We start from the raw sequence: 27832 nt of genomic DNA, 5'->3' as shown, positions 1-27832 counted from the left end.
GCGCCCCGCCCCCGCTGCCGGGAGCCGGGCTGGGGCTCGGCGGCCACGTCCCCGCGCCGGCCGCGCCGCGGGCGATGTCGGCGGCGGCGACGGGCGGGCTGAGGGGCGGGCGGGCGGTGCGCCCCGCGCCCTGACCCCCCCGCGCCATGCGGCTCTCCTGCAAGGTCGCGGCGGCTCTGCTGTGCCTGGGCAGCCTGCTGCTGCTCTATCTGCTGGCGGGCAGCGCCGCCGCGCCCCCGCGCCCGCCGCCCGCACCCCCGTCCGCGCCCGCCCGCCCCGCCGCGCCGCTCGCCCGCCGGCAGCCGCGGCTCAGCCGGAGCCCGCCGCGGAGGAGCCCGGCCGGGGGCAAACTCGCCAGCGCCAGGTAACGGCAGCGGCTCAGCCTTCGCGCACCCGACCGGCGCCGGGACGCGGGAGTTCGGCTGGCCCACGCGTGACCGGCCGGCGCCCCACGCGCGACTTTCCCCGGTCCCTGCCCTCGGCGGGGAGCCCGCCAGACCCCTCCTGCCTAGTTCCAGCCCGCCCGCTGGAGCCCGCCCGCTGTCAGCCGTGACCAGCCCCACGCGTGCCCGGGCCCTCCCGCCCTGTGGGTCCCCTCTTCCGTGGCCGCTCGCTGGTGTCTCTTTGCCGCCCGGTACGTCGGGCGCTTCCCTTTCCCAGATCTTTCCCCCTCGGCTCTGCGTGTGACCGGTGATTAGAAACGCTTGTGCGAACAGAAGTATCAACTTTTTCCTGTATGTTTTCACTTGGAGTGCGGTTGCCAGAGATGCCACGAAAGTGCGTGGAGGTGTTACCTCTGCCTCTGGTCCCTGCGTCCGAGCGGGACGATACCTCCCCTGCCTGCCTGTGCGAGGGCGGCCTCTGAAATAGCTGCTTTTCCATAAGTTTTGGCCTTGTTTTGAAGGCTGACGTGGGGAATGTGGTACTCGCTGGCTCGAGTCTGTGAGGAGCTGCTGTTAGGCTCGAGAGCTGCACTTCTGCGAATTTTTCATTAAAGCTGCAGTGAAAAGGGAAGGCAGATAGCTGTTTCTGTGTGGTACCATGGAGTTCCATACTTTGAGGATCCAAGGGATTTTAAGTTGTTGAGCTTTTTGTTTTGAATGGTTTTAATATGTTAATTAATTTAGCAGAACTTTTAAAAAAGAATTTGAAGCCATGGTGTGTTGTGTTCCCTCTTGCAGCACCTTACAGGCAGAATATTTTTTAAAAACTGTAATTACTTCAGCAAAAGATGCAGGCAGCGTGCTTTTGGTGGGTGGAGGACTGTTTTCCCCTTTGCATTCCAACTATATTATGGTCAGTGTGACCTCATATATCTAATTAACTTGGTATGTCTTTGTGTCCTTGATTCATGATTCCACAGAGATCTTCTGAATGAAAGGCCATTCCCGTTTTTTGAGCTCTTATTTCTTAACTTATTAAAGCAGTTGGTTTCTTACAAGCATTGTTACCCTACTGAATGCAAGAGGTGTTTACTGTGGCTGAGAATGGATCATGGACAGAATTCAAATGTACGTATTAAAGCAGGATTATTTCCGCTAGCAACTGTACCTCCTGAAGTCATTTTTCTTTAAGGCATATCTCTGCGATTATCATGGAAATCAAGAACACTGACAGAAGGAGCCCACAAAGTATGAGGCTGCTAGAGAGTGTAAACAACTGTTCCATTTCAATGAGCTTTTCAGTGAGCATCTTCATGTTCTGAAATTTGACATTATCTAACTTTTCTATTATTTATTGACTTTCAAGTGCTTCTTACAAGGTCTGCAGCACAATAAAAAAGAGAAGAATACTGTAGTTATACCATGCCTTTTCTTCAGATTTGGTTGGGGTAGTTTTGCTGTTGGTTGGTTGGTTTGTTTGTTTGTTTCTTTTGTGGGGCTGGATTGTTTTTCTTTTCCCTCACATCTACTGGGAGGGCATGATCCTTCACCACTGGCACCAGCAGGAGTTTGGATGACTGAGAAGCACAATTCTGTGGCTCCAGTTCTGACCCTTGCTGAAAGATTCTGTGTTGGGTTAGTGACTACCAAAGTAAAATTTGAGTGAGGATATCCATACGAAATTTTTTTTTAGGGAGGTCGACATAATGTGGACCAAGTCAAGGAGATACCTGCTGCTTTGGGAAGGCTGAAATACCTGCCAGTGGCTGCTGTTCTGGAATGGATCACATCCACGCTCACACAGTGAAGGCATCAGTTGGTGGGATCTGCTTTGCTTAGATACTCTGATCCAAGAAACACTGAAAATAGTGTGAGGCAGTTTCCAGGGGGCTTGAATTTGGAGTGGGAGAAACAGGCAGTGATTTAACTAGTTACTGACTTCAGAAGTGAGTATTCCCACTGATTTAATAGGCTTTGCTTATGCAAGCACATCCAATGTAACATGTTGAATTAGGATTGTTACTGCCTATGCATTCCTATAATATACATTATTTTAGTTACTCCTCATAAGCAAGGGAAGATTTTTTTTTCTTAATAGCAAAGGAAGTTGTTTTTTGTTTGTTTGTTGTTTAATTTGATCTGAGAGATCATATATGATCTGATTCCTGCAGAATAAAATAATTCTGATTACAGCTGTGTAAGATCTTGTGATCTGATCATGGCGTATGTGTTTATATGTAGACTGCATGACTGACTCAAATAACCTTAGTGAAGTTTTGCCTACGCGAATGTAAAAAGTTGTTTTAATTCAGTTTTGCCAAGTTGATGTGTGTAGTTTTGTCAGAAGGATGCAGCTTTTGGGCCAAACTTGGAAATAATCAAAGGCATTATCTAGGATGTACGTTCACTTTATAAGAATCAGGCATGTTGCAGGCAAGGTGAATTGTAGTTTAACATGGAATTTGTAATACCGCTTTCTGTAGTCACATGGTAATAATAGATGTTAGTTTTTAAGTTTTAAGAAGTGTAGGTTTCTTCTAATGTAAGTAATCATACATGATAAAAGCTTAATTTAGTCACATATCATGAGCTGGCTGGTACCTAGCAAATGCTAGTAAATACTTTCATGTGTCCTGCTTTGGTCATTAGTTAATTTTGGCAAATCTAGATGATCATTGCATTTAAGTTTCTGATTATCTTTGAAAACTGATTTTTTGATTGTGGTCTTACTGATCCTTCTGCTTGGAAGTAGCAAGTCCTATGCCTTCAGTGAGATTTTCTTTCATATGAAGAATTATATGTGCCAAACCGATGTGTGCAAAGTATCAAAAAGCAAAAGAGTTATTTTACATTTGAAGGGCAGATGTGACCACACTTTCTGTTAAAGCAGCGTGGCAAGGCTCAGGAAGTGAACTTTTGCCAGCACATTTAGTTCCCTGGAAATAACTTTACCAAAGCAAAACATCTCTCATATGGCAACCTGTCAAGATAGTTTTGCTTTCTTTGCAGTCTGTATGCACACATGTACAAGTTTGGCTTGAGTTTGATAGCCTATAATAACATGCCGAAGGCCCAAGTACCTCATACTTATCTAACAAGAACCCACTTGATAAAAGAAGAAGATACAAATATCCATTCTGGTTTTGAATGTTTTTCATTCTTTCATTCTCTTCCCTAAGTGGCAAAAGGAGATTGAAACTTCAACGATTTTTTGGTAGTCAGCAACTACAGCTGGTTTTGTGCAACTGCAGTAAAGTGAGAGAACTTTATTTAAAAACATTTAGAGCTTTAGAGAATTTCTAATTTAAATTTTCAAGTGTGAAAGAATGTGTTTCGTATAATGGAGCCACTGTTGGGACATTGACTCAGTGTTGACTGTCAGGATAGGAGCCTATTGAGTGAATCACCAGTTTTGATACATTGCCTAAACCTAACCATGTTTGTGCTGCAAGAGTAAATGAGATCATAATGTGAAGAAGGTTTCAAAAACTAACAACTATATTGCATTTTGTAAGAATCTGCATGCATTATCTTTCTCTCAGGAATAAATCTGGAGGCTTGAATAGATTAGCAGGCTCTGTAATGAGATGGGAATGCATTATTTTGAATGGATCAGGATTGATTTAGACAGGTTTTGGGTTAATTATGTTTGAGACACTCTGGCTGTGACTAATAAGAAAATTGCATGTAACCTAAACTTTAAGACCTAGAAGCATACACTATTGTGCTTGAGCACTCAGGCTTCATCTGCAATGTCAATACCCATGCCTGTCAGAAAAAAGATGTATGCAGTAAATAAAATACCATTGGGCAACTGGATAGGAGTTGGTTTGTGTTGTTGGAAGGCCTTTGCTATGAACATTTTATTGTGCTACGTCTTATGAAGTCTGTCTTCAGCTGTTTCATAGGGATGTATCCTGCAAGTATTTTGTGGTGCTTTCTGTAGTGCTTAATCTTAGGCAACAGTGCTTGATTTTAAACTCAGATAATAATATAGTAGGAGAACAGGAGGAAAGGGAGAGTAGAAGCAATTTTCTCTGAACAGATGGCTAAAACAGGGAACCGAGCAAAGAGTTTGACACAATGTTATATTTGCAGTGTATTGACAAGCTACATTTATGCACTGAAATTAGAAGAATATCAAGGCAACAAAGACCTTGTGTATATAATTTCTTCACTTGTTTGTGTCAAACACATTAAACTTTAATGCCCAGGTCACTGAATTGGTTTAGATGCATTTAAACATTTAATTTAGGTCATAAAACCCAATTATAGACTGTATCCATAACCAAGAAGTTGGACTTTAAATGAATGAATGCATGCGCTTGTAAGTGTTAGGAAGAACTGGCTAGTAATAATTGTAGTACTCCATGGATCTATGTGCTTTTTAATGTGCTTGGAAATCTCTTGACGTAGGTAACTGTTACTAATGTAACAGCTGTTCCAATTTTACAGGTAGGACAACTAAAGCATAAAGAATTATTCACTCACTGAAAGCTTTGCAGGGCCTGACTTACTGAAATAGAGTCAATGATGGTGCTCACTTACCCTTCAACTACTACCTGAATTCTTCTCTATGTCAAAAGCCTATTAATGTCTTAGGTTGTTAACCCAGCAATATATTCTTTCTTTCTTGACAGCTATTTTTATTCTATGTAACAAATTTTATTCTTTGTAGAATTTACTATAGTATTAACATACTCCGTCCTTTAAAAAAGGTACATGTCATTCGTCTGTTCCATTTGTTGTGTGGCCCAGGAGCATCTGAGCAGGTGTTGTTTTGGAAAACTCTTAACTTCCCAGTGTGTTTGCGTCAACCGCTGGAGCTACATAATAAACATTTTCAATTAGAGGACATATACTGTATTGAATCAGGATTCGATATATGCCATATATGAAACCTCAGCTTAGCGAAGGCCTTTGATTAAGCAGTGAGTCTGTTTGAACAAAAAGGCTCCTGGTGCCGAGCCCAACCTACCACTCGTAGAAATGAAGCAGTTGCTCCACTGGTATGAGCGAAGTTCTAACCTCCAGTTTCTCTCTTGACAACACATGATGGGGCCCCTCTTAGCTCCAAGAGGGGATCCAGATAAGCCAGCATAGCCATTATTCTGTGTAAAGCAGAAACATCCCAGATGCTGTTGGTCCCACTGGAACTGTTTTGATTTGAAGACATCGGCTGTATCCTGCAAATCTTTAAGGAATATCCTTTCATCCAGATGTTATTTTTCCCCGCCTCTTCCCTTCCTCCTTGCAGTGTATGTACGTGTATGTATAAACAGAGGAGGGAAGGGGAGTTGTGATGTTCTTTGCTGTAATCTGCTCATTTGCCTTCCTAGCAGTTTGCCCTTACACCTGCCTCTTTTCAGCCTTCTGGTTAAAAATAATTTTGTAAAGGCTAAACTAAAGTTACTATTAAATGCATCCTACTGTGACACTTCTATCTCCCTTTCTGGCTCACCTTTATTTTTCACAGTCCTCTTTGTTTCCTTATGTACTTAAAAAAATGCCAAATGTTGTGTCCCAACATTCTACTGTACCTCATTGCTGCTTTCCTCACTGACTATTGCCCTCAGTGTCCCAGACAGCTACTGAAGTAGTTCAAATACTACCTCGTGCTCCTTTTCTTGGGGATTTTTATTCCTGCTGAGGCCATTGCAGGCTCCTTAAGCCCAGGCCTTCGTGACTCATAATTCCTTTTCTCCAATGCTCAGCTTTCTCCTCAGCTCCATGGGGTTGTGAGGGTGTCTGTGTTGGCAGGCGGGACATCTCTTGTTCATCTGTAGCTCCTGTGGGCTTACAGGGCATTCTGCTTTCATCATGGGTTGCTTCTGCCGAGCCCGTTCACTGGAAGTGCTTGTCTAAATATACTGGATTTTTCACCACAAAATAGCTGAATAAGGGAGCGTTCACTGTGGCTAAAATTTGCTAAGAAAAGCTTAAGGCTTTGGTGTTGGGTTTTGAAATGTTACAATAAAAGCTCAGAGTTTAGCCCCTCTCCCAGTGAATTCCATTGCCACAAGCTATATCAAAGCAGTTCTCATCCTGCATATGGTTTGATTTAGAGACTCAATTAAGAGGAAACATTAAAGAGATAGGGAGCAGTGGGGAAAAGGGGATCTGTGTGAGCAGCTAATTATTCACTTCAATAATTCAGTGGTTTTTACACTAATAGGTTGGAAAGTAAATACCACTTCACATAGATGTAGTATTCCATTATTTATGCACTGGTGAAATTGGGGTTTAATTAAGACTAAAGCTTAAGACTTTAAACCCTTAATAAAACACGTTGCTTTGTATAGTCGGTAAAGTACTATTGGCTGGTATTCCTTGACATAGAAGTGGATTACTCTGTAGCATAGAACACTGCAGTTACATAGAGCAGCATTTTAATATCTGGAAAAGGATAATGACAGCTTTGATAACTGTTGTTTTTCACGTTCATTTATAACTTTTGTTTCAATATTAACTTTACTGATTAATTGAATTTATGTATTTTGTGTGGTGCGAAGAGGTAGGGATTGATGTCCTCTGTTCAGTGATATGTCGAGAACTGGTGGTGATGTATGAGTAGCCTTTTGAACTTTCCTATAACGATTAGGATACTTGTGATGTAGTTGCTTTGTCAGCACACATCCATCTAATGGAGTATAAACACAATCCATGTTGGAATGTGAGTAAAATACGGTAGAAACATTCCTAGAGGACATGATTTTACACCTATACTGATGGGGGGAGACAAACAAAACCAAAAGGCCACATTTTCGAAATGTCTTCAGCTTCCCAAAAGAACTCTGATTTTTCTGGCTAACAGGTAACTTCCATGTGCCTTTTACATGCAGATTCCTCTATAGTCTAGCTGAAGTTTATTTTAAGCCCACACAGATTGGTGCTGAGTGAAAAACCCATAGTTTGGCCCTTGACTGCTTGTGGAACATAGTCCCATTCATCTGGGATATGTGTTTGTTTTTTAAAATCTCTGTTTTAGCAAAATCTCAGGGGTTCCACCAAGTGAAATGGAGAGCAGTCCTTTGAAATTATGCCAGTACCTTCAGGCCAGGATTAAGGCAGGCATTTTTTAGCAAAATTAATTAACTGCTAGAATAATTTACATATGGATGGAGTGGATTTTTTTAAAGTATGGGTGTCATCTTCCAGTCCAATCATTATGGGCCTGGTAATGCAGTTACTGGATGTACTTCTATGATCTGCATTGTGTTATAAAGTTGGCTAGGTCGTAGTAAGTCCCTTCTGGCTTCATAACCTCTAAACAGGAAAAAAAAAATCATTTGCACAGAGAAAGTTGTTGTCTGGTTTGAGGTGCTATTGAAGTAGTTTCATCTGCATATGCAGTGCAGTGATTTCTGCAAATTCAGAAACTTAGGAATAGTCAGAAAAATTCTGAAAATAGCGTATTTCTTTGTGTTGTAATTTTAACACTGTTGATTTGTACCATTGTCAAAAATTGGCATGCCGCTTGCATGTTCTGTGGATATGTAATCAGAAAAAAACCCCTCTCCTGATCCCTTACAAAATGAAGGGGAAGAAAAAACCCTGATATCTGTTAATGCGGGATTCTCTTCATGTTTACCTCAGTATTATTTATGTGCCTGTTTATGAATTTTCAGGAAGCCTGGAGAACAGAAACATTCAAAAGAGCCTCCATCTTTGCAATGCATGCATCTGGCAGTTGTGGCATGTGGGGACCGGCTGGAAGAGACACTAATCATGCTGAAATCAGCAGTTCTCTTTAGTAACAGGAGGCTCTGTTTTCACATTTTTGCTGAAGATTCCCTTAAACCTGAATTTGAGAAGAAGGTGAGTTTCTTTGTCATTTGGTAAATAAATAAATGAGTTAGTTATAAATCACAAATCTCAGAAAAATTACATTGACATCAACAAGTAGCAACTAAGCACTTTTTTACTGTACATGGTTTCTCAATTCCTTATGCGTGCATATTTAAAAAAAAAAAGCAACTATATAACACATAGTGTCTAATTCTTCCCCCCATGTCTTTCAGTTGAAAGAATGGCCTTCTTCATATACAAAGAAGTTTGAATACAACATTTACCCAATAACCTTCTCAGTAGGAAATGCTCAGGAATGGAAAAAGTTATTCAAACCATGTGCAGCCCAGCGCCTTTTTCTTCCGGTAAGGCACCTGGATTTCTGAGTAGATTGCTTCAGGAAAAAGTTAATTCCACAGAAAGGAAGCTTTGCTGGTGTAATATTAAAACCATTTTCAGGCTGAAACATCTGCTTAAAGATATTTTAGTCTGTGCTTTAGCCACTTAAAAAAAAAAAGCCACAAAACACCCAAACCAGAAATCCAGCCTCGCTTTTTGTCCTGCTAACAAAGGATGTGTGTTTCTTGTTTGTCTGTAGCTCCATTAGCCTCTCAGACTCTTCATACTCAGTGCAAGAGCTTTTTCGGGGCAGATGCTTTCAGGGTAGATGCTGTATGCCTTCCATAAATAACATTCTTTTCAGCGTGCAGTCATCATATCCTCTTCACCCACTATCTCCCTTTCCATATGTTAGCCCTTAGACTGATGCTTTCAGCAATCCATTTTCATTGAGTTTTATTTCTTTTTCCAAGACTGTCAGATTTGCCCTTAAGGTAATAATTCCAATATGGTGCCTAAAATGAGATTTCATGCAAGAGCCCTGTATATCCTGGGATCTTCAGGTTTGTCTGTATATAAATTTGTATTCTTTACTGCATAATACTTACTGTCATAAACTTGGAAAATATTTAAGGTTGCTGGAGAGAAGGAGGGTGTCGATAACAATTTTGCATGTGTAGAAATATCAGAAATTGAAAGAACTTTTGCATAAAGCAACTTCTGTGGAATTGAGAACATTTATCAAAAATATCTTACGCATTGCTGTTGATTGGGGTGACTCCAATAAAGTGACATGCTATTCACATGATCCAGATTTCTTCATTGCTGTCTTATGAGAAACTGGGGGGGGGCACACGAAGAAATCTTTACTTTCTCAGATGGAAACAATCAGGAGACAGCTGCATGTCCAGATACGTGAACTATGAATACATATGTGAGAAAATACGCGTTGTCTGCAGTTCTGCTTATCTGCCGTTTAGGGGTAGACTATCATATGCACAAAGGCCAGATGGGTTGAAAGTAACTCCAGCTTCAGCAGGGGTCCTCTCTTCCCTGAGTAAATATTTATATCACCTGGAAAATAATCCCCGAGTGTTAGCTTGTTCAACACAGATTGTTTGTAAGGTTGTACTCAAATGGGGCTATTTTCACTGGGTAAACACAATGTTTTGTTGTTATTTCCTTGCTATCTTTGTCATTTTAGTAGACTCTGATCACAGAAACAATTTCACATTTATTTGTTATCACTCTTCTGGTGACAGAAAAGGGTTCTATATTCATGCTGATTCCTTTAGGCTGGGCAGTGCTTTTTTGGTTCCTTTTTTGTCACTCACATGTTGCCGAAATGCTCCAGTAACTTCTTGTAAGGAATATTAGAGTGTTGTGTGTTGTCTTAGCAAAATTAGGAGGCAGCCTGAACTGTAAATGTGTTTTTTTTTTTTTTATCTTGAGGCAGTTACAGAATGGGGTTTATAGCTTTGAATAGGAGGGGTTGTCCAAGAGTAGTTGTATCTGACATTAAGTTGATGCGGATATAGTAAAGAAAACAAGTTGTAGCAATAGCTGAGTTGGCAAGTGTCCAGTTGGACTTTGGTATTCAAGTTCACAGGCTGACAGAACCTTGGGCTGTTTCTGGGTAATTTTGGCCACCATTTTTTTTTTGGTGCTTGATAAGTAGGTTCTGATACAGCATTTTAACAAGACAATGCTGTAGAAATCCAGTCTGCACACAGCGGGAGCCGAGTGTTTCTAGTGTTATTGTTTAGAGAACTATTTTGACTTTTTTAATAAGCACCAGCAGAATGTCAGTACCCTTTTTTTTTTAATCCTTCCCCATACTAACCATATTCCTCTGCAGCAGCATAAAATGTGACTGGATTTAGGGAGAACCCCAGAGAGCAGGAGTTGAGTTTATCAGCTGTTTAGCTCTCAGTTGTGCAAATCGTCTTGCTCCTGATAATGCTAAGCCTGAGTGGAATGTGAGTCTTTGATTCACAAGTGCCTCTCCTGACACAGAAATCTCTCTTCTGCAGCCCCAGCGGGCGTGTGAAAGTGGAGAGGAGGGTATGAGGAATGTGTTAAGGGAAAATTGCATAAGAATCTTTCAATGGTTTTAATCACTGATAAAACTAGAGCTCTGGGATGTGATCCTGCAGCTTGTAGTAATGAACTCTTTTGTCGCAGTTGATAGGTTGATGTACTCATTCCCAACTTGTTGAATCTACTTGGGTTGCTAAAATATTGAGGAAGATCATGCAGCATCCTGCATTTAGTGGAAGCATTCTGTGACATCTAGTCACACTTGTCACCTATATGCAGGGAAAGTAGATTGAGCCTCCATGTAATCTCACAAGTCTAAATCTCTCGCTGCGGTCTACTACCATAAAACAATCAATGGGATTTGTAAAGACAGGACAAGGAAGATGTAGATCTTAACAGGAACACAAAATGAAACTTTAAAAATAAACTAGGACGGTGATGATCTCAGCAATCACTTGAAACTGTTTCGTAATACTAACGTGGATGTTAAGACACCAGGTGAAAAACTGTCTTCTGGTCCCATGAATGGTGTGTACCACAGAGCTGGCTTGCAGCTCTCTCTGTATTGCTGCTTTGGAGCTACCTAAACAATCAGTTAAAGTACCATGAAATGCTTAAGGGATTTTTGGATTATTTTAGTTCCAACAGTAACTAAAATTTAGAACCTTTCTGAAAACACTTAATCTACATAAGAGCTTCTAAGGCAGATTAGCAATATCTCTGTATTATAGCTGTCCTCTTGAGTACACTCAAGTGTCCACACCAGTGGATCAGCGGCAGCACTGGGAATAGATGCCAGGACATTACCTAGACAAAAGTCTCCATCTCTGTTCTAACTTGAGTTAATTGCATACTACAATTAAATTTAGTAACTCAGCTTCATGGTACTCCTACCTTAGTATAAGGATTTGTGATTTGTCCCTGATTTTGAATAAAGCTCTGATAAACTGCCTTGCTAGCCATTGCAAACCATTAGGTAGCACAGCTTCACAATACACCAATGTGTGTTCACACAGCGTGGTATTACTTGCCAACCTTGCTAACACAGGGAGAATCTATGGAGACAGAAGTTGTGAAATAAAACTACAGATAATTGAGGTTTTAAGTCAAGTGTCAGGCTAAATATAGCCAGTTTTGTGCAGAACTTTTTGACAGATTTACTAAGAATACTCTATATAGCTGCAAAAAAAAAAATAAATCCCACTTCTTTTGAGCCGTAAGTACCTGTTGAGCGAGGAGGAAGACAAGCACGGTCAAGCCATATTCCTCACCATTCATTTCAAAAATCACAGTCTGTCAGGTATGTCTACATGGTTTGTGGTAGCAAGCCTGACCTCAGGCTACCAGACGCAGACTTGTGTTGCTTATGCGCCAGGTCAGATGTGTGTCATGTTCTGCAGTCCTGTTCCTCTGGTCCGCCCTCACCGTGCAGTGTCTGGTTCAGGCAGAACGAGCTGGAGGAAGGTCTCTTGTCCCACAGGGTCACCATGTCTTACTCAACTGCTTCTGACATGGAAAATGAGCACAGCCAAAAATGCAGCATCCCCTCTTGTATGCTTTTGAATAAGTAAAAGCTAAATATTGTTTTAAGGACTGTGTAAAACCTAAATTTTTTTTTTTTTTAATCTCTGTTTACTTTGAAAACAGAGCTACCTGAAAGCTACAGGATGTTGGGAATGCTGCAGTTATTTAAATGAAGTTTATCCCCAGTGTAACTCCATTGAAATCGCGGGACCTATGCAAGGAACTCAACAAGCCGCAATTTCTGAAATTGAATTCCTCTAAGTTAAGCGCACAGCCAGAAGGGGATGTGATCAATTCAGACTGACACATGTAGGTTTTAAAGAAGTCCTAACACTTCACACATGGAAGAGAAAAGTGTGAAGGGCTTTAAGGCAGTAGCACAGCTTTTGTTTTTAGCCTGCTGGGTGCAGGGCAACACCTTGGGCACAGGAGAGGGAAGAACCTTTTGACACACCAGAAACGAGACTGTGTGAATCCCAAGTGGAGGAATACAAGGCGGAAAGCGTGGGGTCCAGTGCTGGTAGGTGCCCATTTCACAAAGAACTGAAATACCTGCTTGCATCCATTTGTATATAGGAAAATTGTTTCAGTCCACTGACTTGCACAGTTTTAAATTTATGTGTATGTTTATGGTTGCTGAAAGAACAGTATTATGCTGGAAGAAGCACTGCCCACGCTGTCATTGATGCTTGGGAGGAGTGTCAATATGCACCCATTAAACTTCTGCCTTAACCTCTGCTGTAAAATGTCTGAACTTGTCTTTTTAGCAGGGCACCCTTAGAAAAAATCTCACATAGTGTACAGTGTGCTGCAGCAGGCAAAGTCTAATAGCTTTTTGGGGCGGTTTCTATTTTTAATATATTTTGATTTTATATACGTCCCTATGAATTAGGGCTTTTAGGTGCTACAGAATAATATACAATATCCAGGATATCCTTAAGATGAAAAAGCCTTTCTTCTTTTCAACTGTCTGTCTTCCATTGATTTACTCTTAAAGTAACTATATTTTTTCTTTTTTTTCTTTCTTTTTTTTTTTTTTCTTTTTTGTTTTTCTTTTTAGTATTGGACTCCAGGATACATAACATTTACAAATATTTGCCTCTGAGCTCTTACTGTGTTATTGAACTATTTGTGTCACTCATATGTTGATACCCTTATATGCTGTTTTGTATTTTTCATGGAAAAATGGGGTACTGCTACGACCTTCCATCCAGCAGTATTATCTGGATTGTGTTGGACTTAATTCCATGGAGTATCCTATAAGCATAGCTTCTGTTTAAAACGTAGAGACACTTGCCTTCTCCTGCTTGTCCTATTATGTAGGGTAACATGTAGTTATCATGTCAGACATACAGGTCAGGGATTTGTTAAACTTGGCTAAATGTCGGTCTGAATCCCAAAGTGTTCAGTCAGGTGAAAAATTTAATTTAAGTCCATACTCACAGATTTGGTATCTTAGTGGATGCCTCCTGAGCCTGCTTAAAGGTAATTTTTTCCCCATACTTGTTCAAAATCTTAATGTTCTCTCTCTTTCACAAGCAATCTTCAGTCACAATACATTTCAATTTATGTAAAATCCAATTTCTTTAGGAGAATTTGTTGAATTACTTGCATAAATAGGAGCGTTTGTCATTAGTATCATTTCATTTGGATGACAGGGTGATTGTTCTGTTCCAAAACATGGTGAAAATCAATAGCCTTTTGGATTAGCTTTTCAAAGAAAGAGAGAGAAATAGGGCTTTTGGCTGAGACCACAGTAAGAAAATTTCAGTCCTTCAGGAATATTTGGAAAGTTTTGGCAAATAATGAACAAGAGCAACAAAAATGCAGTTGGAACTGTTGGTCAGCTTTAGCTAAGGATATTTATTACCTAACAAACAACCTTATATATAGCTGATGCAAACATCAAGGGAGTTTTCTTAGGCTGTTGAAGCACTATATAATTTGCCCCACTAAAATAAATGAATGAGCATGTAAGGATTTGTGTAGCCACAAGGGGGAATGTTGTCAACAAGAACAGATTAAATATCCTGAATCTAATTTACAGTTTACAGCCTTCTGACTTGAATGATGTTACTGTGGTTATTCCTGATACAGAGTCTGATAACAGAGTTCAGAATCTGACCTGATAACTTTTAATACGACAATTCTATTTACTAGGCAAATTTTGTTCTTCAGGGGGATGCACACACGTTTGTGATGGTTAGGGTTTTCTTAATGTGAAACATAAATATATAATAATACTGAGTGTGAGTCTTCTAGGAGCACAAGCTTGTAATAGGAAAAACAGTCATTAGAAAGGCATATGGAATATGATACCAAATGGAGATGAAAAGTTTTATGTTATATTAGCTTACCCTGTCTGTCTGTGGATGAAGGTATATGTTTCATAAGGTATGTGCTAGCCAACCCAGCTGCAGGTTCAGGATGCAGATCAGCTGTTGTGACTGATTGTGGAAGCGTCTTTCACACACAGAGTAGCAGATTCATAAGATACTGTATATTATATAATTTTCAATAGTATCCTTTCATAATCCTTGCTATACAATGTGCAAAAATTGCACGTTTTCTACAAATGGTTACTTTTTTTGTATAACAATACCACTTGCAGCTCTTTAAAAGAAGTAACAAAGCTATGTAAATAGATACTATCTGCATTATAGTTCTGAACTGATACTAAATAGGTCTTGCAGGTTTTTTTTGAGAGCCTAGTGGATTACTGTTTCTTCTGAAGGTTAGAATCTGACTTCTGTGGTCTGGTAGCTGTTTTGCTGTGCAGTTTAAAACAAACAAACAAACAAACAAACAAAGCAGCAAGCCAATAACCTGATAACTGTTGTTCCTGTGTGTAATTACATTTAGCTGATAAATCAATAACCTCTTTCAAGCTATCTATTTAAAATGAAAGTACCTTTTGCCAGCAATCTTCCTTTTGTTTTTTATTTGGTTTCTTTTTCATCTCTTCCTCTCCTCCCTATGCAAACCTAAAAGGTCATTTTAAAGGATGTGGACTCTCTCCTTTATGTGGACACTGACGTTCTCTTCCTGAGGCCCATCGATGACATCTGGCACATCCTTAAAGAGTTCAACTCAACACAGCTAGCAGCTATGGCCCCAGAACATGAAATCCCAAAGATTGGCTGGTATAGTAGATTTGCACGTCACCCTTATTACGGGACAACTGGAGTCAATTCTGGAGTGATGCTAATGAATTTAACACGGATACGCAACACTCAGTTCAAGGTGAGAAGAAAAACAGCTGTTGCAGAAACTAGTGATTTATGCATTTTTCACATCTTGTAAAACTTTGTAAAATCATATAAAGTTTGTAATATAAGGAATTGTGAAGATATAGAATGTATATTTGGATACTAAAAGCAATTATAGTGAAAATTTTTGTTAAAACAAGTGAAACTTCCCCAAAAGGCTGGAGCACTGAGAACTTGCAGATGGAGCAGTCTGTTAGCAGCAGTAAAAACAGCTTCAACATTTCATTTTCCCTTGAAGAGTACATGAAAGAATAAACTCAAGGATCTTCAGACCAGTCACTGTATTGTTTTTAAAAAGGGAAACTTGATGTAAATATCCAGAGAAATTAGTAATTTTTTGTATCCTGCTGCAGATCAAGTGATTCCATGAATTGATATAAATGAGAAGGCGACATTTTTTCTTCTCTTCTTTTGTGAAAGACCTGACTTGTAAAATCTGTTTGTTTTGCTGAACATGAATTCTCTCATCTCTTTAAAAACTTTATTTGCCCTGAGTGGTTTTGTTTCTCAGTGAATGCGAGGGATTTCCTATACCATTATAGGAACAGCTTGAGTAAAAAAAAAAGCCCTTGCTCTTAATATTGTTAAGATTCCCAGGGAAAGGATGGTAATTTTTAGTCTGCAATTTTCCACACTTTTATACCACAGTTTTTACCTTGTCCCTGCATTTTTGCATTTTTCCACTTTTTCTCCCTCCTGTTGTTCAGAATAGAAAGATTCTGAATAGCAGGAGCTGACATCAGAGCTGGACCCAGGAGACCTGGCTTTCCCGTTGAGATAAACAAGGGCATGGTCAGCTCTGCTGTTCCAGCCTTATCCAGGTCTAACATTTCCTGTCGGTTCTTCATTTTTCATCTAGGTATCTGACACAGCTTAGCAGACTAACAAATATGTGGGTGCCACACTCTGAGTCATATATCACATCACTGTTCACAGTATTAACCCATTGCTTTTCTTTTTCTGCCCCGCAGAACAGCATCATACCAAGTGGTTTGACTTGGGAGGAAATGTTATACCCATTATACCAAAAGTACAAAAACTACATTACATGGGGAGACCAGGATTTACTAAATATAATTTTTTACTTTAATCCAGGTAAGTAATGATTCTTGGAGTCATGATTATCTGTGTTAAGAAAATGTTTTGAACTAGAAAAATTAAGAAACTGCATAATGTACTCTGGCATTAAGTTAATATGGAAGTGTACATGGGATTTACAGCCTATGAAAATCTTCTGAAAGTCCTGCAGGTAGTGGGGCTTGGACTTGGTTCCACTGAATATGTACATGTGTTTTCTGGAGATTCTGAGAAAATAAGGAAGTATAACATTAATGATCAAATGCAGGAATGAAGTTCAAGTTCTGTATGTACTGAACAGCGTCACCGGACCAGGGCCTAGCTGAAAAATATTTGTTTCAGATGTTTATCTGAATGTGAAATTGCCAAACTTTCTTCAAAGCTATGCTCTGTTTTTTGGAAACTCAGCTGAATTCTGATATTTATGCAAATGCTAATATAACAGAAAATGGACACAGCCATTGGAATATCTTGTCTAAAACTGTTGCCCCCCTTCACTAAGTTACTTTTTAAGAAAGGTGCTTCCAGCCTCTCAGCTGAATGATCCAGGCTCAGCAGGCACCAACACAGTGTTGTCCATATTCTGCTGCTTAGATTTGTGCGTTTTGTACTCTTCTGTATTCTCCCTGCCCTGGGACTGTGAGGAGCTGTGGAAGACTTCAAGCCTCTCAAAACCTTGTTGTCAGAGAACAGATGGCAACACCCACCTGTCCCAGTGTGTGACCAATATGGACGTACTTGTCAGCCCAGGAAAACGTCATATCTGATTCCCGCCTGTCACAACTTGTAACATTTTTGCTTTGTCCTTTGTTTCCTCTTGAATTGGAGTTGCGTTCTCATGAGTGTGTATTTCCAAGGAACTGGCAAGTTTAGGCATCTTTATTTTAAAAGGGTGTGACTTTGTCCACAAGTGCTGAGACAGTTTCTGCAAATTCAGCCTCTTCCAAGTGTTTCACACTGATCACACAGAAATGCCTTCAGGCACTTCCAAAAACTGTAATGTCTGAGAAATGCCAGGATTTCAAAACTGTAGCATAGTACATGCTTCCCAAATAAGCTGAGAACCTTATTTCGTGGCTCTGAGTATGCTGAGTATCCGTTTTTATTTGCCTCTCCTTGTTTCCTATGTGGCCTTGTATTCCCTCAAGTGATCTTAAGAACAGAATAAGTTTGGATTTATCTTTATTTATTCTGTTCCCTTTTCTTTTCCTCCAAGGAGTCATAGGGTAGGTAATTGGATATGCCCAAATCCAGGCAAATAAAAGGAGAGAGCAGAAGCAAAGCAATAAGCTAACATCTGTTTACTGCAGACAGATGTCAAACATCAGTGTCTCTGGTACACCATGTATTACCCTCAATCCTGGGGAAAAATAATATGGGAAACATCTTCATTATGAAATAATAAATTAATTTCCAAAACTAAATTAATGTTATGGGAATAGAGTCTACTGAAGGAAGAATAAGGTGAAGCCAGATCAGTCATGAAGTCAAACTCAAGCTGCTAACTTCAGCGTGGAGGAAAAAAACAATTATTGCAAAAATATTTTAATTTTGTAATGAGAGCATTTTCTATCAAATCCACATGTTGGGACTTTTTTCTGCACCGTAGTCTGTCTTCCTCTTGTAACTGGTAAATATTTTTTTACAAATTACGTAACATCAGACTGCACAAGAAAAGAAAACAAAAGAACTGGATACAACTAAAATAGAAAACTAGACTTTCCTGAGGCAGCTGCAAGTGGCGCTTTATAGATGCAGTGCATTGCCTTATAAATCCACAGAACTGTGCTACCTGGGGCCTGAAAAGTTGCTCCCTTTTTCCCATCTCTGAAGAGTGTTCTGATGATTAATGAATTTGAAGGCTCACAGAACAGCTGGAGTTTGAGTCCAGCTGTGACAGCAAAAAAAATTAATAAAAGCATCACAGTGAGAGGATCAAGAATACTCAAGTAACATGTAGGAAAAGTAATAAGTACCTGGTGACATCCTCTCCACCTAGCGACCTGCTGATGAGCTGTACTTGCAAACATCTGCTCAGGGTTAATGAAAGGATCCCCATTCACTGAAACAGGTTTGGATCAGGACTTTACAGCTCTTCCTGTGCTTTCAGTGGCACTGGGGAGCAATTCTGAACGTGTGATAGGTCAGACTGAGTGGAAACCACTTAAAATTTACCCTTTCTCGAGGAGTCTCCTACTAGAGAGGGCCTGAGGGAAGAAATGTTTCAGAAACTTTCTCTCCTACTTCTTCAAGAGCCACACGGGACCAGCTGCAGACTTCCTAAAAAAGGCCAAGTGAGGAATTCAGTCTTCAGTGCCTCTGACATGACCTGCTGGTACAGTGCAATGATCATTGGACTCCATTTCTGAAGCAAGAAGTTCACAGGGACTGGCATGATTTATTGTAAGCCTATTGCAAAGACTGTGGGTGCATAAAGAAAGTTAAAAAAAAAAATCAGTATGAGAAAGGAGGTTACAAGCTCTATTGAGGAGTTAGGCTCATCTTTAAATAACCTGGACCTGTGAAATTAAGGTATGACAACTCTTAGAAGGATTGTGCATAAAACACCCTACCTCTTGTTCTCTGCTGTATCTCAGTATAACAAATTGTCATAGCCTCAATGAAAGCTTCAGCAGCAAACACTGGATATACTTTGCAAGCTTTCCCATGCCATCTCCAGAAGGACCCATGATTTTGCATAATCCTCACTGCTGTGTGCACTTCCCTAACAATTTCTGTAACTCTAGGGCAGAGGACCCTGGATGGTGCCACCTGGCGCATACCCTCTGGGTTTGATTCTGTCACTTTCAGCTTCGTAAACTGCTCTTGGTTTATGTTTGCACTTGGACTTTGTGTTGCACTCAGTTTCTGTTAGTTCAGGTCTAACAGTGCTGAGGTTTGTACAGTCATCCTCTGAGGAAAGGAAGGTTTTAAGTCTAGCTGCTGCTTGGGATATTTGCAAAAGAAGTTACTGTTTTTTTTTTTTCTGATCATCTGTCCCAGCTGTTTTACAGAAACATGGTTTAATTTGTTGTAACTCTTGTTTGACGTGTTCTTTTTTTCTTTCCCCCTGCCTCCCCTGACACTGGCAGAGTGTCTTTATGTGTTTCCATGTCAGTGGAACTACCGTCCTGATCACTGTATGTATGGGAGCAACTGTAAAGGTGCAGAAGAAGAAGGTGTCTCTATTCTCCATGGAAACAGAGGTGTCTACCATGATGACAAACAGCCTACGTTCAAGACACTCTATGAAGTGATACGTGATGTAAGTCTTTTATCTCAATAGAGGCAGTGCTTTCATTTCAGTGCAGATCACTGCTTTATCTGGGTGACTCAGATTGCTGTTCTAGGTGATCAGGCTGAGCATAGTTGTGCTTTGTATACACACATCAGACACCAAGGTTGCTTTGGCCTCTCCTGTGCTATTGCATGTGTATATTTGAGATGATTTAAGTGATCCTCCTTCGTATCATAGTAAACTTCTAATCAAAAAGGCTGATAAATTGCTTTTCTGTAATACTGGGGGTGGGGGAAAAGAAGTGTTTGAATAGAGCTCTTCCTGCTGGTACTGCAGCTCTAGGCAATAAATGCCTAATGAAAGCTTGTCCTCCCTGAGCACTGAGAGCCTCTGCACACAGGGAAGGCAGAAGCTTGCAGACACAGCTCCATATTTCCACTTCGAATGTCGTATATCTACAACTCCACTCTCTAAAATACGTGTTTTGTTACAGTATTCCTATGTTAGGAGATCTCCTTTAAATACAGACTCTAGAAATACCAGTGGTTCCAGTTGATAGGCTCTGCTGACACCCTGGGAAGGTGAAGGACAGCTCATTGCCTACCTGTGTAAAGTGTTATCTTACAGAAACTTCTAAAATGCCGTTTTGTAACTAGTGAAAACCAATAATTCTTTTTTCTTTTCTTTAGTTTCCATTTGAAGACAATCTCTTCCAGTCTTTGTACTACCCTCTGCAGTCGAAGTTTCTGGATACAGTGCACACTTTATGTGGGAGAATTCCACAAGTATTTTTGAAGCAAATTGAGAAAACTATGAAGAAGGTGTATGAAAATCGTGTCATTGTCTACTTGGGGGCCAACCACAGATACTAAATATAACTATATTTTTATGCAGTTTCTAATTCTTGCACCCCATCTCATGAAACGTATAAGAGTATGAATGAACTCCTTTTCTGAAACTCGAAACATTTTCCCTATCCAATTTCCTGATAAACCATGAAATTGCAAAAATAGAGGAAGCTTACCTAGAAGTCTACCTAAACTGTCCTTTTGTTCTCTTCCTACATTCATTCTTGGTTGCAACACTCATGCTTGATTCTCACTTTTATTTGATGAGTTCTGTTTGATTATTTGTTTAAGTACAGCTGTATTCATGGTAACTTTTTTAAGGTTGAGCAAAAGCTTGTACTGATCTTTGGCTTGACAAAGAATTTACTATTTGAGCTATGTGACACATAGGGAATATAACTCTTGAAGTGATAGGGCAAATATTCTTGACTGTCATAAGAATGACGAATTACAGAAATGATCACTCTTGTGATACGATGAGTGAAAATTTACTATAGCAAGAGGAAAGTATTTTCTTAAAATTGTGTTCTGTTTGAAGGAATATTACCTGCTATTCTTCACATGTAGGACCTAAGAGTTCTCTTACTCAATGAGGGGAATAGAAGTGCCTATTTACTTTGTATTTTACAGCACTTTGTGCCTAGCGATTGTCATTTTCTCCTTCTGCTCTTCGGTGGTTTTGTGAGGGCTTCTTACAAAGGAATTAGAAGGAAAATAATTACAGCATAAATAAGAGAACAGTGTACAAGGAATGGGAGTGGGGTGCGGTGGAGGCTGTGGCACCTGCACAGCTAACGGAGAACAGAGAGAGAATCCTTTCTTGCGTGGAGTACAGCCAAGGGCTTCCCCTCCACTGCCTTACGCTTTGAAGAATGTATTCCTTACCTGGGTCATAACAATTACATTAGGCACAGTCCAAAAATATTGTGAATGAAGAGTACAAAAACAGGTACTATTGATCTGTTTTCCTCTTTAATTGCTATCACTGCACAATACCAATGCAATGCCACCACAAGCTGTTCTTCCATCCCTGCATTGGGAGGCTGAGAATGCTGCCTCGGACACACTCTGTCCCGCTTTGCCAGAAACCTGGGGCATACAAATATATTTCTGCTTGGTGCTTTTGTTCCTGGAAGTGTTTTATGCTAAGGTCATAATGAATAGACCCAAAGTGAATAAGGATACAAGATGGCTTTGATGTTTATTTAAAATACTTCATTTAGTTCAGATTTTGAAAGTGTGATGATCGTCTTATGACATGCACAAACAAGAGCTAATTAAAATTTGCAGTAGCTGAAAGGTGCTGGGAAACTCAAAGTGAGGACTGTCTTAAAGAGCAGCAATACAAGAGCAGACTCCCAGAGGGCATTTTCTAAATGTAATCCCCGAGGGGTGTGTGTAGGTGAGTGTTTAAGAAAACAGCAGAGAAAATGATCTCACTTTTCAAGTCTGTTCAGCAAAAAAAAAAAATAGCCATTACTTGGAACTTCTGTATCTAATAGGCCAAGTAGGAGAGAGGTGAGAAGGGTGAAATACATGAAGCTTTGCTCTGATGAAAGGAAAACTGATACAGGTTGTGTATCTTGTACATGTAACGCACATTTATTAGAGATAAATATGTGGGGCATGTGGATGCGGGAAAGGATATGTTCCTAAGTTATAAAGTAGGGTTTCTGAAGAATTGAAGTTTTGGGGATTTCTACCTTATTCAGTCAGGACTGATAAGAAAAACGATCTTCAAGAGAAAGTCCTTTTAGTTTGCACATTCCTCTCTCCTTGTGTGGCAGCTCATGAAAGGAGGGAAAACACAGGCCTTGCTGGCACCTCAGGCTGCCAGATAGACAGGCTGTGCACAGGACTGAAGTGCCGGCAAACTTTCGCCAAACACTGGCGTGTGAAAAAGTCTGTGACACGTCTGTAAGCGTGGTGTGCGAATGACCCAGCGTGGCAAACAGCATCGCTACGGAGTCATCTGGGGAGCAGAGGTGTTAGGTTAGAGGTTTGTGATAAGAGGCAGACGGGCCTGGTCCAAGCAATTCCACTGCGGCTCTATACTCGTTCTCACAGGCACGACAGACAAACAGAAACTTCTGCTGTTTGCGGCTCTGTGTGCTGCAAATTCTAATCAGCAGTTTGTGTGTGTTTCTGACTCAGATCTGTTGTCTTGCAGCCTTTGCCGTGTAAGTGTTAATCAACACGCAAAGGGCAGAGGCAGCTCTGCATCTATTTTGATTGAAAGCCTGGAATTTCCTATTGAGACCCAGAAAGGCATTTAAACTTAAGTGTAGAAGTTACTGTCTCTTGCAACTTGTGTTAGTATGTTTGAAGTTTTAGTTGCCACTTAAAAAGAACAGTACATTTCTAGCTACAGAGGAGTGTTTGAAAATGTAACTCAAATGGACCTTGAGGACTTCAGAACCAGAAGGCAAAGAAAGGAAAAATTCATCAGGCTGTTTTAAACGGTTAGAGATAATATAAGCCTAACTAATGACAGGTTAAACCTTTTAGGCTAGCAATACTGAGAACTTTTAAACACTATTAGCTTGCTTTTTGATCCTTATTTCTAAGTATTAGGGTAAAGCTGACCGTAAGTCAGATGAGGACAGACGACTCATGCTGGCCACTCCGAATTCCTCATTTCTCTGGTATCTACAAGCCACAGAAAGTTGCAGAGCAAAAGTCTTGCTGCCCAGACAGTTGCAGCTCTGGTGCTCAGGCTCTGAAGTTTGGGAGGCTGTGATTGCGTAAGCTGTGATTCAGCAGAACCCTGCAACCATGGGCACATTAAAATGAAGGAATGGAATTCATTACAAAACAAAGGCATTACTGCATATGAAATGATTAGAGATTAAAACAGTGCTTTTCATGTTTACAGGAGGTGCTACATTATGTTTAGAAAGAACTGTGTTATGTTCTTAACAGCTATTAAAATATATGAAGTATATGCTTTAGCATGAAGACTTTTGTTAATGTAATATCAACTTGCAGGAAGAATGGGGGAGGTTTCCCCCGCTGTGCTTTTTCTAAGAAAAAAAAGCTATAATTTGAGCTCTCCAAAGCATTTTAAAACAATTATGTAGCTTTGATTGTTTTTGTTGTTAGAACTATTAATTTATATTTTATTACAGCTTCCAAAACCATCTTGTATTTTGGTTTTAACAGTAGTTGGTTCTTATATTAATCATTTTTAGAAACCAGATTTCATTCATTTCTTATTTCATACTTGTGGGCAATTCCTTGTTAATTAGCCTACATTTATTTTAAAAACGGGATGTGTAAATACTTACATAGACTTTATATCCTCATTTCCCCTTCCTCTCATGTATTTTAGCTATTTCCAATGGTATAATGTAAGCAAAACACCTTTGCTAATGTAACACCTTGAGCAGTGTCATCATAACATAGGGGGGAAGCGAAAATAGTTTTCTTTAATTGAAGAGAAACTCCAGCACACGGAATTATTGATAACAAAGGAAAAGAATCACCTTTCACACTGAGAAAGAAAACAGAGGCCTGCACCTGGGTTATTTGAATGGAAGCCCTAGCCCAGCGGATGTCTGATACTCTGAATTTTGCCTGTGTAGTCGGTAGGGTGATATGCAGTACGTAAAGTTAAGCATGTGACCAGGGCCATGCTGTATCAGCGTCAAATATTCAGGTTTTAAATTTGCTATCTTATACTTGAACTTGCCGAAGATAGATAAATAGGGGCTTTATATTAAGAGCTGCTGAGCACCTCCTTTTAGCCCAAAGCCATTTAAGAAAGCGTCAGGCGACCAGTGCACGTTGAACAACACAGAACTGCCGGAGCAGGAAGCGTTTGGTTGCATCATTTATATAACCTCCGAGTTCTTCTAGGCCATTTGCCTGCGTAGTACAAAGTGGGCTTAGAGAGCTTTGCTGTCATTTCACTTACAGGTGGAAACTGGAAACTGCTCTGTGTGTTTGTGTGTCTGTGTGTGTGTGTACACAACAAGAGCGCATGTGTCAAGAATTCTGTACCTTTTCTCTGTCATTTAATTGCTCGTGTATTTTTTTTTGACAAGTGCACCAATTGTTTATAGCTCCCAAGGAGGCCTAGCAGTGCATTTCTGTGTTAAGATCCTTTGGCTTACATTACAAATAAATGAAGTTTTAAGCAAGCTCTGCATGTTGATAGTTTTCTTTTAAATGTCAGGTTTTGTGTGTGTATACTGGGTCCGGTTGGGATGGAGTTTAGGATTAGTGATGTTACAGTGTATGTGTACAGGGTGTGCCTGCATCAAAGCAGATTAAAATGTTCCTCTTTTACAATGTTAATCTTAGTGTAGTGAAAAAGTACTAGATTGGGTATGTTATTAAAGAGACAAATACATATATTTAACTTCAAAGTGCTAATGGGTCATCCTGCAACTCCAGTTGTGTCACAGTGACCATAGATCACAACCTGGTCTCTAAGGAAACTGAAGTTTTACCTTTTCTTCTTACTTTTTACTGTTTTTCCATTATCTTTGGCTCCTTAGAGTATCTGGTCATTTAGCATCATTTCTCTTCCGTTCTTCCAATATGTAATTTTATTTCTTTGACACTCTTGTATGGTCACTGTTGTGATGTCCTTGGTTTTGCTGCGACATTTCCGTGTGACAGAATTTTGTGACCTGTCTAGTCAGCCAAACCAGTTGTCCGCCCGGTGATGAAATTGTTTTCTCACTTGCCCAACTTGCTTGACTGTGTGGTATGTTGGGCTCCGTCACGCTCCCTTTGAACTCAAGAGTAAAACTCCCATTGCTATTCATGAGAAAAGGTACAGGCAGCAGTACAACAACAGCGCTCTGTGCAGCGCTGCTTCGTCCCTGGCCTGGGAAGTATGTGGTTGTGTGGTGCTTGGTTACATGTTCCATAATCAAACTGAACAAAGGAGCACTGAAGCAAGGCCTTGGCGCTCAGTTGCCCACAGCTGAGGGACCTGGGTGCTGGTGTGGTCTCTCCCCTGCCCTCACTGCACATCGTCAGCCAGGAGACGTCCTCATCGCATTCTTGCAGAGCCTGAGTCTAAATGGAGCTCAGCTATGACTCTACATTTGTCCTCTTAAATATGATCCTAGCAGAGAACGTCTCTGTGTGTTCTGTGACATTTGGAGCTGGGAATAAAGCACCGCTAACTTAAAAATATGTGAGACTTCAATACCAGGATAAATCTTGACACTTTATCAGCTTTAACGCAAACTGTTGATCATTTAATTTCAAATAATTTCCTTCCCACTTTTTCAAGACAAGGCTACTAAGAACTGGGTACCTGTAACCACAAAGGAGCCAACTTTCAGATAGTGTTTTGCTTCTCTCCCTCAGATATCATCACATATGATGCTAGTAAATAGTCACTGAGTCCCCACCCAGAGATGGGATAACACAGGGACACAGGGTGTCCCCCACACAGGCTGGAACATCTCCCCTCTGTGCTCTTGAGGCACGTGTGGCTGCACTGGGATACACACAGACTACAGACTCCTGAAGAGCCATCGTTGGCATGAGATGAGGAATTGCTATTTGTGCTTCAATAGAAATAGCAATATTTGGAAATTTTGCTTTCATTCTGGATCGGAATAAAAAACAAACTGTCAACACTTCCTTTGAAATGAAAACGAAAATTCAGACAACACCAAAATGAGAGTCAGCATTTAAGATTAACAAAGCACTTTGTTAATGTTTTATTTTGAGGTAAAATGTTTTGACTTTCACATTTCTATAAATGTATCATAATTGCTTATGTTACTTTGTGAAAACTACAGCGTAGTCCAAAAATTAGTAACAGCATCTTAGAACTAAAAAACTTTGGTCGTACTGAAATAGTGATGCTGAAATGACATGGCCCTCATTCCCAAATCCTGCAAGAGGTTAATTCCCGGTGGTGGTGGTTACAACTGTGCCAAGCAGGTGCCTTCTCAGGATACACACCTTTAAAAATGATCTTCCTCTTCTGCTCGGCGCTTCTGAAGGGCAACTTGGTTTGAATACTGGCTTCCTCACACCCGATGCTCCAGGCGAAAAAACAAGTCTGGTTGTAATCTGAACAATCTTGTAGTTCCTAGAGCAGCCTACAAGCAGCTTTCTCTCCTAGGGATATACTGGGAGAAAGGTGTGAGAAAGCAGCTTGGAAAGAAAACTGCACTGGTGCTCGTGGGCTCTCAGATTACTATGAGAAAATATGTGGGGATTTGATGTGTGTCGGTGTAGGGTTTAGTGACCAACCGAGTTAAAGCCTAGAATGATTAGTACATAACTCTTCCTTTTTATAAATCTGACTGTGAGTACTCTTTCAAAACAAAACCGAGCTCCCAAAAATACCATTTTTATTTTTCTGTTTTCAGCCTTTTCTGGATTTAAGGCACCACACGTGAGCTATTCTTATCTTTTGACGCCCCCAAGTCTTCCTGGTCTATTAAAAGCCTATTAAAGATTGTTAGTCATTTTCTCAGAGTAGGGACATAATTGGTCTCGAACTGGCTATGATGTACGTTAAAGAAAAAAACAAAAACCAAAAAACTTTTCCATTCTGAAGTGGTTCGGAGACACACAATTTTTAGTGTCGTTATATAGTGTCATACTTGAGTCTCTGTAGCTATAAACCAAAAAGCAAACACCCTAACCGCCTTTTGTAAATCCTTTGTATCAATGTACAATATTTTCTGAAGATCTAAGTGGGTCTCAAAACACAGAATTGTTCTCATTTTCTTCTTGTTTTCCCTATTCGGATTCTGCTGCATTGTATTGAATTGCTCCTTGGTGTTCTATTGAATTGCTACACATTCTTTCAAAGCACACTAATCAATTTTGGTTCAAACTGAGTTGAAATACCTTATAAATTGCTGTCACACATCAGTGAATGAAATTACTCTAAGTCAGGTTAGGTCAGGGATCTCTATATACCTAATCTACGCTTTGTTATTGAAAGCAAAAGTATCTGCTGCTCCTACGCCTTCCATAATTTTAATCAACATCGGGCCTATTGATCTGTGCCCAGGGGTCGGACAGTCTGTAATTCTGTGGCAACTTTCAAAAGTCTTACGGTTCTAAAGCTCAAGAATCGGGTTTTGTTGTTTGTTGTGGAGTTAAAGACGTTCCAGTGCAGTGAGACAAACTCGCCCAGCTGAGGCCCCGCGGCTGCCCAGACAAGACATCGTCCTTTGCACAGCTCGGCCCGTCCTGCCCTTCCCCGCGCCAGCTGTCCCGGCCCTGCTGCAGGACACCCGCTGAGGGCGCTGAGAACTAACTTGGCAAAAATAATAGTTTTCAACTAGGTTAACAGCAAGAAAGGAACAGCAGACGCAGGAACACCTTTTTTGAGTA

General features: G+C 40.4%; 1 protein-coding gene across 1 annotated transcript; it reads left to right on the top strand.

Annotated features, from left to right (window-relative positions):
• The first annotated feature begins 29 nt into the window (after positions 1–29).
• On the top strand, positions 30–24648 carry GXYLT2 (glucoside xylosyltransferase 2). Its single transcript, XM_082060183.1, has 7 exons — positions 30–364; positions 8012–8201; positions 8405–8536; positions 15066–15317; positions 16315–16438; positions 19513–19685; positions 20348–24648. The coding sequence occupies exons 1-7, from the start codon at positions 147–149 to the stop codon at positions 20528–20530; spliced, it is 1272 nt and encodes a 423-aa protein (XP_081916309.1). The 5' UTR covers positions 30–146; the 3' UTR covers positions 20531–24648.
• The last annotated feature ends 3184 nt before the right edge of the window (positions 24649–27832 follow it).

Source organism: Streptopelia decaocto (assembly GCF_964273445.1).
Source record: "Streptopelia decaocto genome assembly, chromosome: 8".
Lineage (NCBI taxonomy): Eukaryota > Metazoa > Chordata > Aves > Columbiformes > Columbidae > Streptopelia > Streptopelia decaocto.
The sequence above is the reverse complement of the archived record's forward strand: the minus strand, read 5'-3'. Positions and strand labels throughout refer to the sequence as shown.